Source organism: Symphalangus syndactylus, chromosome X (genome assembly GCF_028878055.3).
Source record: "Symphalangus syndactylus isolate Jambi chromosome X, NHGRI_mSymSyn1-v2.1_pri, whole genome shotgun sequence".
In the NCBI taxonomy this organism is placed as follows: domain Eukaryota; kingdom Metazoa; phylum Chordata; class Mammalia; order Primates; family Hylobatidae; genus Symphalangus; species Symphalangus syndactylus.
In genome coordinates, this window is record NC_072447.2 from 33,092,979 (window position 1) to 33,108,844 (window position 15,866).

Consider the following 15,866-nt stretch of genomic DNA (forward strand, 5'->3'; position numbering starts at 1 on the left):
GGAGGGAAAAAAACCCCACAATGAATTCCAAGCTAATAGCTGAATGTCATAAGCTCACTTTGCACAAAAGATATTAATAATTATTTTGGCAGCTGTGGGCAACATGAAATTTTGCAAATTGAATAAAAAGTCCAGAGTCCTAGGAAAGCTTGCTGTCAAAAGGCTTCGGGGAATGCCTTTAGAAAATCTTTGTAAGATTAAGAATATTTATATGATAAAAGGAATCATAACTTTGCATTTCCACAATTAAATTCACTGTCTCCTCCCACATCCTGTCCTCCGCCTTCCGTATCTTGGAATTACAAGCCATCCACCCAGGATCTCAGCTTGGACTTAGGCTCCTGCCTCTCCCTCCCTCCCTATTTAGAATCCGTTTCCAAGCTCTGTCAAATGCCATCTCCTCCACACATCTTTCCCTTCTCGCTCTCCTCCTCTCCAGCCCACTGCCATGTCCTTTGCTCGGATCTCTCTCTCCCCCTCAAACCCAGGCAGTACAGCGATGCACTCACCTACCTGCCTGCCTCCTCCTGACCTGCCCCAGGTGCTGGCATGGAGAGCAAGCTGAAGACCTGAAGGGGCCCTGGGACTCCACCTCTCACCCACTCAGGTGCCCAGTCACGGCAGGCCAGGGCTCCCCAGCCAGCCCCATGGCTGCCACTCCCCAAGGCTTTTGCCAATAAATATTTGCTGAGTGAATGGATGAATTCTGGGTTCTCTGCTTTTACTTAGAAACCCCCAATCTATTCACTTTAAAAACCTTCATTTTAAAATACCAGGGGCCAGGCATGGTGGTGGCTCACACCTGTAATCTCAGCACTTTGGGAGGGTGAGGTGGGAAGATCACCTGAACCAGGGAGGCGGAGGTTGCAGTGAGCCGAGATCGCGCCACTGCACTCCAGCCTGGGTGACAGAGTGAGACTCCATCTCAAAAAACAAACAAACGAAACAGTTTTGCTTTTAGTAGGGTATATGTGCCCACCGTCAAGACCCATGTCTGAATATTACACAGCTTCATTCATTTGCCACCCTGGGAGTTGACCATTGGTTGCATTAGGAGAGAAACAGCATGTATAATCAGAACCTATATATATATTCAACCACCCCAAAAGCCCTGTGCATTAGGGTTAGTTTCCTTGTATAGATGAAACAATACATTCATTCCTTTTATCCATTCATATCCTAATGAGAAGATAATCTGGGGAAATGAAGAAAAAGGCAGATTCAGTTTCCACATTAAACATGTGAGGGTGGGTACCTTGCTTTCATGTCAATGATTAGTGTAATGTGGGCATATATATATTCTTTTCTTTTAAAGTATCTATTACTTTCAGTATGCCATGGTTGGCAAATAAAACTTTTCTTAAGACCCTTAAAAAGAATTTGCTTATGTTTTTGGTTTTGTATGTAATACCATGTGGTGTAACACCTGGATATACCAATTGAGGAACTGCTATATTATAAGTAAAAATTAATAACCATATATAACCAAACAAGCATCTCTGCTGGCTTCCTCCAAATTAAAATAAGAACCAACAACCAAATTCGGCATTTGAATTTAACCTCAGGTTGGGATTTCTCTGAAAACCAACAAGATGATCTATTGCCTGATAGAACTAGAGAAGGACAATATGGGAGCAAAAGCAACAGGAAAGATGAACAAAAGCCAATGAGAAGGCAATTAAAAGGCATCCCCAAAAGAGGATTCAGAATAAAAGGAAACTAAGGGACAGTGAATTATTGTTATTGTAATGTAAACCTAATAGCCTGCTGGGCTTTTAATGTCAAAGCACTTCCATTAAAAATTAACAGCAGACACGTTTTTCATAACACTGCTCTAAAAGAATTAGTCATTTTCTTTTCTAAAGAGTACAACTATCAGGGTTCCAAGATGAATGGGCTTCATTAACCAGTGGGAAACCTAAAGCAGATGGTGACACACAGAGCCTGCTCTCTTTCCCGCTGAGTGTCCCAGGGCAGCAACTTCTTGGGATTGGCCTTCAAGTAAGACTGCTGCCACTTGGGTCTGTCTGTTGCCTTCCCATTTCTCATTGTCTCCAAATCGCTGACCTAGGAGGTGAGAGTGGTGAGCCCCCACAAGCACAGTCATGGTATGTGTGCTTACTGTCTGCATGTTCTATTTGAATACAAAAGTTTTTTTAAAAAAGAAACCAAGTGAAGGAAGAATAATTGACTTTTTCAAAAAGTGTTCCTGGCAGGTTCCCCTCAATATGGTCTCTCCAAGGAGATAACGATGAATAAGGATAAAAAAACACCATTTCCTGAATTTAGTAAGCACCTTTCCTCCAAGGATCTCAAAGCACTCCCTCTCAAGGATAAATATGTTTTTCAATGAAAATATCATAAGCCACTAAATAAGCTACTTTGCATATACAGGCATACCTCATGGGGTTTCACAGATAGTACTTTTTTTTTTTTTTTTTTTTTTTACAAATTGAAGGTTGTGGCAGCCCTGCGTCCAGCAAGTCTCTCAAGGCCATTTTTCCAACAGCATGTACTCACCTTGTGTCTCTGTATCAGCAGTTTTTAGCAATAAAATATTTTTAAGTTAAAGTATGTACATTTGTTTAGACATCATGCAATTGCATACTTAATAGACTATAGTCTAGTGTAAACACAACTTTTATATGCACTGGGAAACTCAACAATTTGTGTGACTCACTTTATTGCAATATTTGCTTTATTGTAGTGGTCTAGAGCCAAACCCCCAACATCTCTGAGGCATGCCTGTACTCTTGTAGTAGCTACAGTTTTATATTCAACTGGGATCATTCAGTTTGTATTTGATGCTATAAAGCTTACCTTGTAAGGTATTAAAGATGGCAAACAGATACATGAAGGTCACGTTAACTGGTCCCCAGGCAAAGAAGGCAAAGCCCCAAGTTATTCCCAGTAAAAATGTAAGGCCAGCGATACTCCTGAGGTCTTGAATACTGGTTTTTCGCTGGGCTCCCAGTTGCTTCTTCTTTTTAATTCGACAGAGCTGAACCAGGACCACAATGAACATGCTGACGTTCAGCAAAAATATCACACAGAAATATCCCACCACCGTAATGTAGAATACTGCATTGTTGTTGATCCAGCAGCTGGAGTTGGTGGAGGGGGGGAAACGGGAAAACATATTATAGTAATGAACTAGAGTTCAAAATGATACAATGAATGTCTAACATTTTACTGAAACATTTTCTACCAGTACAAGAGAAAAAAAATGATAAAACTGCTATTCTCTACAACCATTTATAGCTCTAGGGAAAAGAATCTAAGAGTTTATTTGAGGACACTTGGTGATTTAAAGTATTTTAAAAATAGACCTTTTTTTAAACATTCAGGATTTTGCCCCTGTAAATCCTAGCAACTCTGTTCTATGAGTCTTTATTAAAATAACTGGAATGTCATTTTATCAGAAGCTAATGAAAATATTTTCAAAACAGTTCCTCCTAATTCATTTTTCTTTTCAGAATAGCTCCTAATTCATCACTTGAAGAGTAGCATGGCATTTCCAGCTAGCTTCTCTCATTACATATGACTGTGAAGGCTGCTGTGAAATATTGCTGGGTTTTATTAGGATGACAGCAGGAGTCAATATGCTGATTAGATCCTCTGTTTTCTAGGAGCATTCCGTTTTCCAGTTCACTTAGCATTCCCTTAGGGGCCTTTGTACTCACAAGTCATCCGGTGAACCATTGGGGAATTTCCCATAGGATCCGAGCCCATAGTTATCTGGCGATATAGTCAGGATGATGGCCACAACCACAGCTGGTACCCCTGGAAGATGGGAAACATTGGTTACACCTAATTCTTTTTTTTTTTTTTTTTTTTTGAGATGGATTCTCGCTCTGTCACCCAGGCTGGAGTGCAGTGGTGTGATCTCGGCTCACCGCAACCTCTGCCTCCTGGGTTCAAGCGATTCTCCTGCCTCTGCCTCCCTAGTAGCTGGGATTACAGGAGCATGCCACCATGCCTGGCTAATTTTTGTTTTGTATTTTTCATAGAGACGGGGTTTCACCATGTTAGCCAGGATGGTCTCGATCTCCTGACCTCGTGATCTGCCCGCCTTTGTCTCCCAAAGTGCTGGGATTACAGGCGTGAGCCACCGCGCCCGGCTGGTCACACCTAGTTCTAATAACCAAAGTGGGTGACAAGACTAGAGATCACATCCTATTTACATCTTGTAGCAGAGACTGGCTAGCTGTTCACCAGGCTGGTTTCTTTTCCTCTTTGGCACATGACTGGATGCTCCCAGCCTCCCAGGCAGCTGGGTGTGTGTGGCCACATGGCTCACTTTGGGCCCATGGGATATGGGCGCAAGTGATTTGCTCCACTTCCAGGCCTGCCCCATAGAAACCTCCTGTGAGATCCTCTACTTTCTTTTTGCCTGCAAACTTAGGGCAACCTTGAGGCAGTCTTCAATAGCTTGGATCCCTGAATAACTGCAAGACCAGGGATTCCTCTGCCCCTGCTAACTAAACTGTAGGTGAGTGAGAAATGATCTTCTACTGAGATTTCAAGGTTAATCTGTTACAGCTGCCAGTGTTGCCTTTAACTCCCCCCCACCCCACCCCCCTCTGCCACCCAGGCTAGAGTGCAGTGGCACAATCTCGGCTCACTGCAACCTCTGCCTCCTGGGTTCAAGCGATTCTTGTGCCTCAGCCTCCCAGGTAGCTGGGATTACAGGTGTGCACCACCACACCTGGCTAATTTTTGTATTTTTAGTAGAGATGGAGTTTCACCCTGTTGGCTAGGCTGGTCTCGAACTCCTGACCTCAGGTGATGTGCCCACCTCGGCCTCCCAAAGTGCTGGGTTTACAGGCATGAGCCACTGCACCCAGCGTTGTGCCTTTAACTTATACATGTCTGGAATGTACATTTAAGAGTCAGCAACTCCTGGCAAATCTTTCATTATGAAACCAAAAATCCTCAATTTGAAGACTATGGACCCAGTGAAGGATGGAGGGTTCTGTCCTGGCTAATCCAGCGGGTGGTGACTGCTACTATGCTGGCTCTGTCGAGAACCCACGGACACTTCCCTTCAGAGAAGGTACCATGAGAAGGGTCCCCCAAGTTTAAAATGGCTTTCAGTGGGGAAAGAATCCTATTCACCACTGCACACCATCACCCGCCAGCCCCATGCCATCGCCCCACACTCTGCACACCGACCAGCAGACATCCTATCTCAAGGCTCTGGTAAAGAACAAACAATTCCTTGTCACAGACCAGTTGCAGTGCCTGGTAAAATCAAATCTAATAGTTCATTTAATGCCTTTGCGCTTGTACCTTCTGGTGACCCTGACATATGATAATTTTCTAAGTGAGACACTTTGTTAAAAATAAAATAGTGGGGGTGGGGGCCTCATACTTAACAAAGGAATCTGACTTTCAGCCTTCTCTAAAGAAGACAGAATCCATGCCCAGTATCTGGAGCGGTGACTTATGTTTCTGAGACAAGCAGGGAAAGGGTATTGTTCTGTTGTTCTTCACAAAGACATAGTGACATAAGATGTAAGGCAGGGTGGCAAGGGCGGCGGTGTGCTTGCAATCTTGATGTGTAGGAATATCTAGCCTGAAAATAGAGGGAGTCTGGTGAGGGGGATGGCAGAAGGCTGCATATAAGGAGACGGAGAGCCAGGCTTGCTGTTTTCTAGCTTTGTGAATTGGAGGGAATCACATTATTACTTGGAGCCAGTTTCTTCACCTACATTTGGAATGACTGCCTGGCTCACCTCACTGGCTTATCTTGCATGGGGTCACTTGTGTGAAAAATAGGAGATTATACATACTGATATATTACTTGTAGATTATCTAAAGGACTCTCTGGCAGAAGAGGTATCAACTTACTGTTTTCTGCCTGAGAGAGCAAAACCACTGGTAAGTGCCACCAGGGAGCCGACTGAACTTAATGGAAAATCAGAACTGTAGAGCTTTATAAAATGGTTATTGGCTGCCTTGTAAGGTAATGAACTCCCCAGTAATAGCAGTATTCAAGCAGAAGTTAGATTATCTTTAGTCAAGGATAAGTCAGGTGGAGTTGAGGGTTAAAGAGGCTCCTGCATTGGGTGGGAAATTGAATGAAGAAATCTTCAAGATATTTGGGGAGTCTAAGGCTTTGTGACCTGCCAACAATAGGCTGCACAATCTGAAATGTCATGCCCACGTGGCAATGAAGTTACAATGGGTTTTATATGTACATTCTCTCACTCTGCCCTTCTGAGCATACTGTCATACATGTCTGATATCTGGGAGGTACAAAGTAGAATGAGGCTGGCTGGGAGCTCAGGGACTGAGAGTTTGGGCTCTTTACCACCAAGCTAATGTTTTCAATATATTGAGCACCTTCTGGCACCTTCTGTGCCAGCCCCAAATTCTAGTTCCTGGAGATACAAAGAGGATTCATGGTTCAACCTTGAGGAATTTCATATTCATAACAAATCTAGAGGAAATATACAGGTGTCCTAGAAGGAGACTTGATAAAGTTGCTCTTCGGGCAGTGCACATATAAGAGTATAAAGCTGTTTTAGAAACTTGCTGAATGTGATCTGCTTCATCGTTTCCACCTGCTCAAAAATCAAAACACTAGAGAAAAAGCAGAGAAAGTCCAGGCAACATGCAGGCAAGCTTATACATACCCCAACCGACAATGCAGAATTTAAGGATGTATTTTCGGATGTAAGTATTAAATACTTTGACAAGGGCCAGGTACATATGGAATGCTTCTAGGCCCATCCATGTGAATGAGACCAAGAGAAAATAATGAAGAAATACAGCCACTGAGATGCAGAGGCCTTGCATCTTATACAGAGCAATCCATGAGTCCAGGAGGAAGACCAGGTTCAGCAGAAGCAGAGCAGCACACAGCTGGATGAGGATTTTGGAAGGGTAATCCCTCCGGATCTTTCTAAAAGGAAAAGGATGAGAACAAGAATTAGCATTCTACTCTGCCAACCCCCCAACTTTTTTTTTTGGTTTAAGATAAGGTCTGGCTCTGTCACCCAGGCTAGAGTGCAGCAGCATGATCTCAGGTCACTGCAACCTCTGCCTCCCTGGCTCAAACGATCTTCCCACCTCAGCCTCCTGAGTGGCTGGGACTACAGGCGCTCACTACCACACTCTTTTTTTTTTTTTTTTTGAGACGGAGTCTCGCTCTGTCGCCTGGGCTGGAGTGCAGTGGCGCGATCTCGGCTCACTGCAAGCTCCGCCTCCCGGGTTCACGCCATTCTCCTGCCTCAGCCTCTCCGAGTAGCTGGGACTACAGGCGCCCGCCACCACGCCTGGCTAATTTTTTTTGTATTTTTAGTAGAGACGGGGTTTCACCGTGGTCTCGATCTCCTGACCTCGTGATCCGCCCGTCTCGGCCTCCCAAAGTGCTGGGATTACAAGCGTGAGCCACCGCGCCCGGCCAACACACTCTTATTTTTTTTGTAGAGAGAAGGTTTCGCCATGTTGCCTAGGCTGGTCTCAAACTCCTGGGCTCAAGCAATCTTGCTGCCCTGGCCTCCCAAAGTGTTGGGATTACAGGCATGAGTTACCACACCTAGCACCAACCCTTATGTAAGCATATCTGTCAGGCTCTTTGAGTTTTAAGCAATTTATTTTTATTCTTTGGTAAATGTCTATATGCATAAATTTCTTCTCTTTGAGTGTGTGTGTATATGGGGCTGGGGTGGGGAGCTTAAAACCAACAACAACAAAGGAAAAATCTAAACAGAATCATCTGTGATAACCATAAGGAGAATTTGTGTCTATATTTCTGTGGGACCTTTTACATGCTGACTGTTGACCCATACTTTTAAATAGTTTGTAGTAGACTCTACTAAGCACTCGCCCTATTTCTCCCAAACTACTTCTGGAAGCATTGGTGCTGCTTCTTATAGGGTCTGCTATATTCAGATCTTCAAAATTTAACCAGGATTCCCATATTATTGTATGTTATTAGGTAAAATGAGATCATGGAAAGAAGAGTTTAAACTATAGCTAAATGTAATAGCATCGGAGAAGCCAGCTAATTGATGACATGTTCGTGTTTATGCATGCAAAATTAGATCCGATGAAATCATTCTGAGTAATGGCTGGCCTTATGGTTATTTAGTCTCACTAATCATATTTCCAAAGGCTCACTAGAAGATCCGTAGTCACAGCTAGACCCTAACTTTGGCAGTGAAAATAAATTTTTACATGTCCTGATCAGTGTCCAAAATCTAAATCCAAGAACCTACATATTGTTTCAATTCGCTAATGCAATAAAAATGCCCATGTCCTTCTTTTCCATTAGAATTTGTTGGACTTACCCCCGAAAAGCAACCAAAGGGACCTGTCTGGTGCCAAGAAGGAAAGGCTGTGTTTTAGAATGGCATTCTTGCTGCAGAGCTAGACTCACTGAATATCTATTTTTTTCAGTAAAGCTTTTATACCCTTATTTCTCTCCATCCCCACACCAGTTAATGTATTTAATCCTTTGTGTTTGCTCAGTACAATTTAGAAATGTAATTTATTAAACATAGTTCTTATGCTGTACGTGGTGCTGTGGTCTATTTTGGATTGTAAGTCTCTGGGTTTTGGGGCCTGCATCCCTCATTCATTTCACACTTTATGTCTATCAGGTACTGGGTGTCATTCTGGGGTGCAAAGATGATTCTGACACAACCCCTGCCTTCAGGGAGTCCACAGACTAGTGTGAGGACACAGCATATAAACCAAAAAGTCCCATAAAGTTGATACATAGGTGCTCCACTAGCTGGGTGTACAGGGTAAGGCAGGCCGAGGAAAGGGCTTAGTTAATAAATGTTGGCAATGGAGGTGAGTGCTGAGTCCTAAATCCAAATTTCCAGTTGTGGATACTCACTCAAAAGCTATGTAGGTTACAAGAGTCACTGACAGAAAAATTGATGAAAGCCCACAACCAATATATGTAATAAACGTCAGAGCCATCGTTTGAGCAGGCAGCACAGATGTCCTAGATAGGTCCTGGAAAATGAAACATTGCTTTTAATAATCAAATATTTTTAAATAAATACCAGACTTATGATATATCAAGTATTCTAGGGATCCATTCATAGTCTATTCAACAAACCTATGAGGTAGGCACAATTATTACTATCAGGTGAAGATAAGGAAACAGAGACACAGAGAGGTTAAGTAAGTTGCTCAAGGACACACAGATAAAAAGTGGAGAAGCCAGGATTCAAATTCCGGTCTGGCACACTCCAAAGACCACGTACTTGATCACTGCATTATAGTGCAATGGAAAGGAACTGGACTAGGAGCCTAAAGACTGCGATTTAGCTCCTGCCTCTTACATTTCTTAGTTCTATGACTGTGGGCAATTATCTAACAAGTGAGTCTTAATTCTGATTTTAATAAAATGACAATAGCAACTCCCCATTCTACCTATCTTGCAGGACTGTTGGGATGATTAAATAAGAGCATTTATGTCAAAGTGTTTTGTAAAAATCTTAAAGTGCATTGCAAACTAAACAATTTTTATTACTCATCCTAATCTGAATTCCTTAGTTCTCTTAATTATTTAAAAGAGAAAAATTTAAATGTAAAAAGAGAATGTGAAAAAATACTTGTCTTTCATGTTCAGGTATTTTCCTTCAGGTGCATTTGCTTATTAGAAGAGGAATCTCTCTCCTTTTTTTTTTTTTTTTTGAGATGGCGTCTCTCTCTGTTGCCCAGGCTGGAGTACAATGGTGCGATTTTGGCTCACTGCAACCTCTGCCTCCCAGGATCAAGCGATTATCCTGCCTCAGCCTCCTGAGTAGCTGGGACTATAGGTACCCACCACCACGCCCAGCTAATTTTGTATTTTTAGTAGAGATGGGGTTTCACCATATTGGCCAGGCTGGTCTCGAACTCCTGACCTCAAGTGATCCACCCACCTCGGCCTCCCAAAGTGCTGGGATTACAGGCGTGAGCCACCATGCCTGGCAAAGAGTAATCTCATTGGTGTATAAATCAGCCACAATATCATATCTGCTGATCTGTCAAGGTTATCCATCTATCAGATTGGACATTGTAGTGTGATGCCCAGCTACCCCTCAGACTCAGAATTTAAGGCCACGTGGCACAGGCATATTACCAGTAGAACGCCGAAGCTTGTTAGATGGCTACAGGTACAGATGGTTTCATTCAATCTCCTGTCTTTGACAGAGCAGCCATCGTCTGACCAGCCTCCTCTGCCACCTGTTGGCATTGGGAAGAACATCTGTCCCATCAGCAAGGCCACAGCACCAGTGACTTCACACCCTCCCCAATTAACCCACTCAAGGTTTGAAAAGGTTATGACTGGAACTTACCATTTCTGCTCAAGTCCCAAAATACACATCTCACTGTTAACTCATCCTGTGGTAGAAAGATAAATCACAAATAATTAATTTATTGAACTAAAAACAAAACAAAACAAAACAAAACTGAAAGGTATTTGAAAAAAACTGTGTTTTTTTTTATTTCAGAATCTTAGGCTTAATTTTTAGGGAGTTCTTATTTTATATGGTCCCTAGAAGCAAGTAAGCCCTAAATAGACCAGCACTTCTTAAGCTCATCAATTGTGCATAGGAATCACTTTGGGGCCTTGTGAAAATGCACATTCTGACTCAGTGGGTCTGGGTTGGGGCCTGAGACTCTGCATTTCTAGCAAACTCCCAGGTGATGCTGATGCTGTGGGTCTGTGGACCACACTGTGAGTAGTGAGGTCGTAGATGATGCTTAGTGTGAACTGAGCTGAGAATCAGACCTGCAGCCACAGATCCACACACATTGATATCTGATATTTCACAGTTGTTAAGAGCTTGCTTTTGCACCAATTCTTCCTGGAAATTAGGTGGTCAATTTTTTTTTTTTTTGAGACAGGGTCTCACTTTGTCACCCAAGCTGGAATGCAGTGGCCCCAACACAGCTCACTGCAGCCTTGAACTCCCGGACTTGTGATCCTCCCACCTCAGCCCTCCAAGTAGCTGGAATTACAGGCGCCTGCCACCATGCCCAGCTAATTTTTGTATCTTCTGCAAAGATGGGGTTTTGCCATGTTGCCCAGGCTGGTCTCGAACTCCTGAGCTCAGACAATCTGCCCGCCTCGGCCTCTCAAAGTGCTGGGATGACAGCATGAACCACTGCACCTGCCCTGGTCAATTATTAAGTGTGTTAAAATCCAATGGAGAGATGTGATTCTAGTCCTACAAACTACTCCAACTGAGCTGAAGGTTCTTTCTGCCTGATCTGCCTTTTGCCGGCCATGCCTTACAAGCATAGTTTGTACAAGGTGTTCCTGGTCAATGAACAGATGGCATTGGCCTCTCCCCACCTGGCTCAGATTGATGTGCTTTAATGTGACTGTCACGTTTCTTGTCAAGTTCCTGACGGTCAGGTTTGCAACACTCGATGATATGACGTAGCTGATCAGAGAGAGGTTCTCCAGGGAAGGATCCTGGCACACCAAGATGGCAAGGGTAAATGAGATATTGTCAGAGTTTTAGAGCTAGAAGGAACACTAAGGAATATTCAGTCCACATTGTTTATCTTACAATATAGGTCAGAAATCGAGGGACAAGGAGGAAAGTGACTTTCCCAAGGGATCACAATTAGAGAAACAGAGCTTGTTCTACGATACAATGCTCTAAATACTGAGCTAAACTGCACAGATTGACACAACAGGATTTTGTGAATCTTTAAAGGGAACATAGCATTAAGCCATTTAAGCTGTGTGTCCCCAAGCAAGTCACTTAACCTCTCTCTGCGCCTCCATGGCTTCATCTGTAAAATGGGATAATAATAGTTCCTTCCTCTCAGGGTTGTTGAGAGGATTAGAGTTAACATTTGTAACTGTTTAGGATAATGCTTGGTAATTGGTAAATATAAATACTACGTAACTGTCAGTTACTTTTATTTATCATCACCAGTATCATTAGGCTGCGTTTAAAAATGAACTGCAGCATTTCGGCAATTCATCTGACTTATGGCAGCCTTAAGAATATTCGAGCACTAAAAGAAATGAAATGCCCTTATCTCCAAATAAAACCCAAGCCAAAAGCAGTGAGCAGCAGTTTTACCTGAAACAAAGCAGGTGTTTCGAAAAAATTGAACTGAACCCTGGAAGCTAGCTCCATGTCATTAGCTGGTAAATTATTCATCAGCGATGAAGGAAGAGTAATTGTGCCAATACTGTTCTCAGGAGCTTGGGTTTCCAGAGAAACCTGAAAATCAAGTGGAAGATAAGAATAAATGTCTGGAGCTAGTATAATGAGATGGAAAACACACCTATTAGGTTGGTGCAAAAGTAATTGCAGTATGTGCCATTTTTTTTTTTTTTTTTTTTTAAAGATAAAAACCACAATTACTTTTGCACCAGCCTAATAATTAAAATGCAGGGTTCTGTGAGGACCTGACCTGCGGCATCTCTATGCCAAATAGCTTCTACTTCTATTCCTCTGGTTGCTACTAAATTAAAGAAAGGAAGTATAGGCCAGACACGGTGGCTCACGCCTGTAATCCCAACACTTTGGGAGGCCAAGTCAGGCGGATCACCTGAGGTGAGGAGTTTCAGACCAGCCTGGCCAACATGGCGAAACTCTGTCTCTACTAAAAATACAAAAATTACCTGGATGTGGTGGCAGGCGCCTGTAATCCTAGCTACTTGGGAGGCTGAGGCAGGGGAGTATCTTGAATCTGGGAGGCGGAGGCTGCAGTGAGCCAAGATCGCACCACTGCACTCAACCCTGGGTGACAGAGCGAGACTCCATCTCAACAAAAAAAAAAAAAAAAAAAAAAAAAAAAAGAGAAAGGAAGTGTAATAAGGAGAGGAGGCCTCCAAGAAGGAAAGGAAACATTTTAAGGATGCAAAGAAACAGTTGAAAAGTACAAGATGACTGCAGACCCCAGGGAGACTGTAGCAGCAGACACACCAAGTTAGTGACCAGTTAGAGCCAAGTCCTAATAGAACCATGTGCACTACACTTGTAAAGGGAAGACTATGAAAATTAAAAAGCGAGACTTGGTTTCCTTGGGTGTTTGTAGCCCCCAATCCCTCTAAATAGGTGGACAGAAAACACTAGAAACAGGAATGATACTCAGCACCACTATATACAGCAGTGTAGTTCTAACACTTGTTATAATATTGAAATGTGATGATAAGTAGCTGACACCCCTGCCTACTCTCCCAACTGCCTAGAACCATCTGCTGGATACCACCCATGCCACGTTCCAAAATTCAGCTGCTAAAGGGTTAACACAGGGTGTAAGAGGGACCTCTGACATCCTGCGCCAGCCAAGACCAACTTCTTTTTTTTTTTTTTTTTTGGGACGGAATATTACTGTTGCTCAGGCTGGAGTGCAGTGGTGCAATCTTGGCTCACTGCAACCTCTGCCTCCCAAGTTCAAGCAATTCTCCTGCCTCAGCCTCCTAAGTAGTTGGGATTACAAGTGGATGCCACCATGCCCGGCTAATTTTTGTATTTTTAGTAGAGACGGGGTTTCACCATATTGTCCAGGCTGGTCTTGAACTCCTGACCTCCAGTGATCCACTTGCCTTGGCCTCCCAAAGTGCTGGGATTACAGGTGTGAGCCACTGCGCCCGGCTTGATTCTATGGTGCCTCACTGTTCTAGATGCCAAATATTTTGAATATCACCCCTGACTATAAGCAGTAATTGCCTCAATCATGAAATACAATGGGGACTACAATCACACACAAGAGAATGTTTTTTTCTGCCATCAATTACGATGTACCTGAAGATTTGCAGGGTCTTGGGCCACAAAGGTGGTTGTGTTGAAACTACTGGCATTCACTCTGATCACGGCCAGAGCCAAAGAAGGGGAGGTTAGACTTATGGTCGTGTTTGAAAAGTTCAGCTGTAGGCCAATGTCATCCACTACTTTCAGCAATCTGTAAAGAAAGGTTGGCAGTTTATTGTTTGTTTGTTTGTTTGTTTGTTTATTTATTTATTTATTTATTTATTTATTTTGAGATGGAGTCTCGCTCTGTTGCCAGGCTGGAGTGCAGTGGTGTGATCTCGGCTCACTGCAACCTCTGCCTCCTAGGTTCAAGCAATTCTCCTACCTCAGCCTCCTGAGTAGCTGGGACTACAGATACACCACCACCACGCTCAGCTAATTTTTTGTATTTTAGTAGAGATGGGGTTTCACCATGTTGGCCAGGATGGTCTCGATCTCCTGACCTTGTGATCCATATGCCTCGGCCTCCCAAAGTGTTGGGATTACAGGCGTGAGCTATCGCGCCCGGCCTTGTTTTTATTTTTTTTTTTTGAGACAGAGTCTTACTCTGCCTCCCAGGCTGGAGTACAGTGGCGCCATCTCGGCTCACTGCAACCTCCACCTCCCAGGTTCAAGTGATTCTTCTGCCTCAGCCTCCTGAGTAGCTGGGACTACAGGCACGCATCACCACGCCTGGCTAATTTTTGTATTTTTAGTAGAGACGGGGTTTCACCATGTTAGCCAGGCTGGTCTCAAACCCCTGACCTCAAGCGATCCGCCCACCTCAGCCTCCCAAAGTGGTGGGATTACAGGCATGAGCCACAGTGCCCGGCCTCAAGGTTGGCAGTGTAGATTTGGCGGTCCCACTCTGTCTCCTCATTCTAAGCAGAAAATAGAGTAGCAACCTGAGAAACCATGATGTACCTGGTACTTGGGAGTAAAAGACTTGGTGATATTCATCATGTAAGCAGCATCTTTATCTTTGGAGGGTCCCCTCTTACCACCACTTCAGTTTGCTAAGTCGTACCTTTGAGCCAGAGGGGCCAGCATGTCGGGCGGGGAATGAAGGAGTCTGCTGACTTGGTTTATCATTTCTCCTGCGAGGTTAGGCTCCAGGCTGCCCAAGGACAGAGCCTTCTCCATCTGCGACACTTGGTTCTCAAGATCAGAAATACTGCTGGTGTTGACGATGTCTATATCAAAGGGCCAAATCGTGTTATGAACGCACAATGGAAAACCCACTAATAAAGATAAACGTACATAGACCCTGTGATATGGCAAACTCACTCCTGGGTATTTGCCCCAGATAAATAGAAACATATGTCTTAGGAAGACTTGTTCATGAATGATTATAGTGGCCTTTTTCATAATAGTCCCAAACTAGAAACAACCCGAATGTCCGTCAACTGGAGAACGGATCAACAAACTGTGGTATCTCCATACAGTGAAATATTATTCAGCGATAAAAAGGAATTAACTCTAAATACGTGCAACGGCATGGGTGGATCTCCAATTTTCCAATACATTATGCTAAGTGAAAGAAGCCAAACTCAAAAGGCCACATACTAAGTGAGTCTCTTCATATGATATTCTAGAGAAATCCAAAAAACTGTAGGGAAACAGATCAGCAGTGGCCAGGGGCTGGGGGTGAGGGGATAGGTTTTGACTTCAAAGGGACACAAGGGAACTTTGGGAGTAGTGGGAAACTTATACATCTTGATTATGATGGTGGTTACGTGACTGTGGGTGTTTCCAACTGCACAGAACTGCAAAAATTTGATTTATCCATAAAATTGGATACATTTTACTGTATGTAAATTTTACTTCAATAAATCTAACTAAAAAATATGAAGCACATCAGTGTATTTAGTATATACTCATATAAGCACAAGTATACTTGTATTTAATTTGTATCATGTGTATAGGATTTTATGTGGATTGCTGGAAGCTCTTTTGTGAAAAAGAGAATATTATGGGCTGGGCACGGTGGCTCACGCCTGTAATCCCAGCACTTTGGGAGGCTGAGGCAGGTGGATCACCTGAGGTCAGGAGTTAGAGACCAGCCTGGCCAACATGGGGGAACCCCGTCTCTACTAAAAATATTTAAAAAATTAGCTGGGTGTGGTGGCATGTGCCTGTAGTCCCAGT

The 15,866-nt window shown here is 43.4% G+C and overlaps 1 protein-coding gene across 22 annotated transcripts in view; it reads right to left on the reverse strand.

The window, feature by feature from the left end:
- Window positions 1-15,866, reverse strand: part of ADGRG2 (adhesion G protein-coupled receptor G2) — a 142,327-nt gene that overhangs the window by 6,881 nt on the left and 119,580 nt on the right. For all 22 annotated transcript variants that reach the window (XM_055269349.2, XM_055269347.2, XM_055269345.2 and 19 more), the window contains 10 exons: window positions 14,746-14,911; window positions 13,734-13,890; window positions 12,060-12,203; window positions 11,315-11,437; window positions 10,311-10,356; window positions 10,094-10,197; window positions 8,855-8,976; window positions 6,642-6,910; window positions 3,684-3,783; window positions 2,821-3,104 (listed from right to left, as the gene is read on the reverse strand). In XM_055269349.2, the coding sequence (XP_055125324.1) occupies window positions 2,821-3,104; window positions 3,684-3,783; window positions 6,642-6,910; window positions 8,855-8,976; window positions 10,094-10,197; window positions 10,311-10,356; window positions 11,315-11,437; window positions 12,060-12,203; window positions 13,734-13,890; window positions 14,746-14,911 (1,515 nt within the window). The remainder of the gene's footprint in view (window positions 1-2,820; window positions 3,105-3,683; window positions 3,784-6,641; window positions 6,911-8,854; window positions 8,977-10,093; window positions 10,198-10,310; window positions 10,357-11,314; window positions 11,438-12,059; window positions 12,204-13,733; window positions 13,891-14,745; window positions 14,912-15,866) is intronic.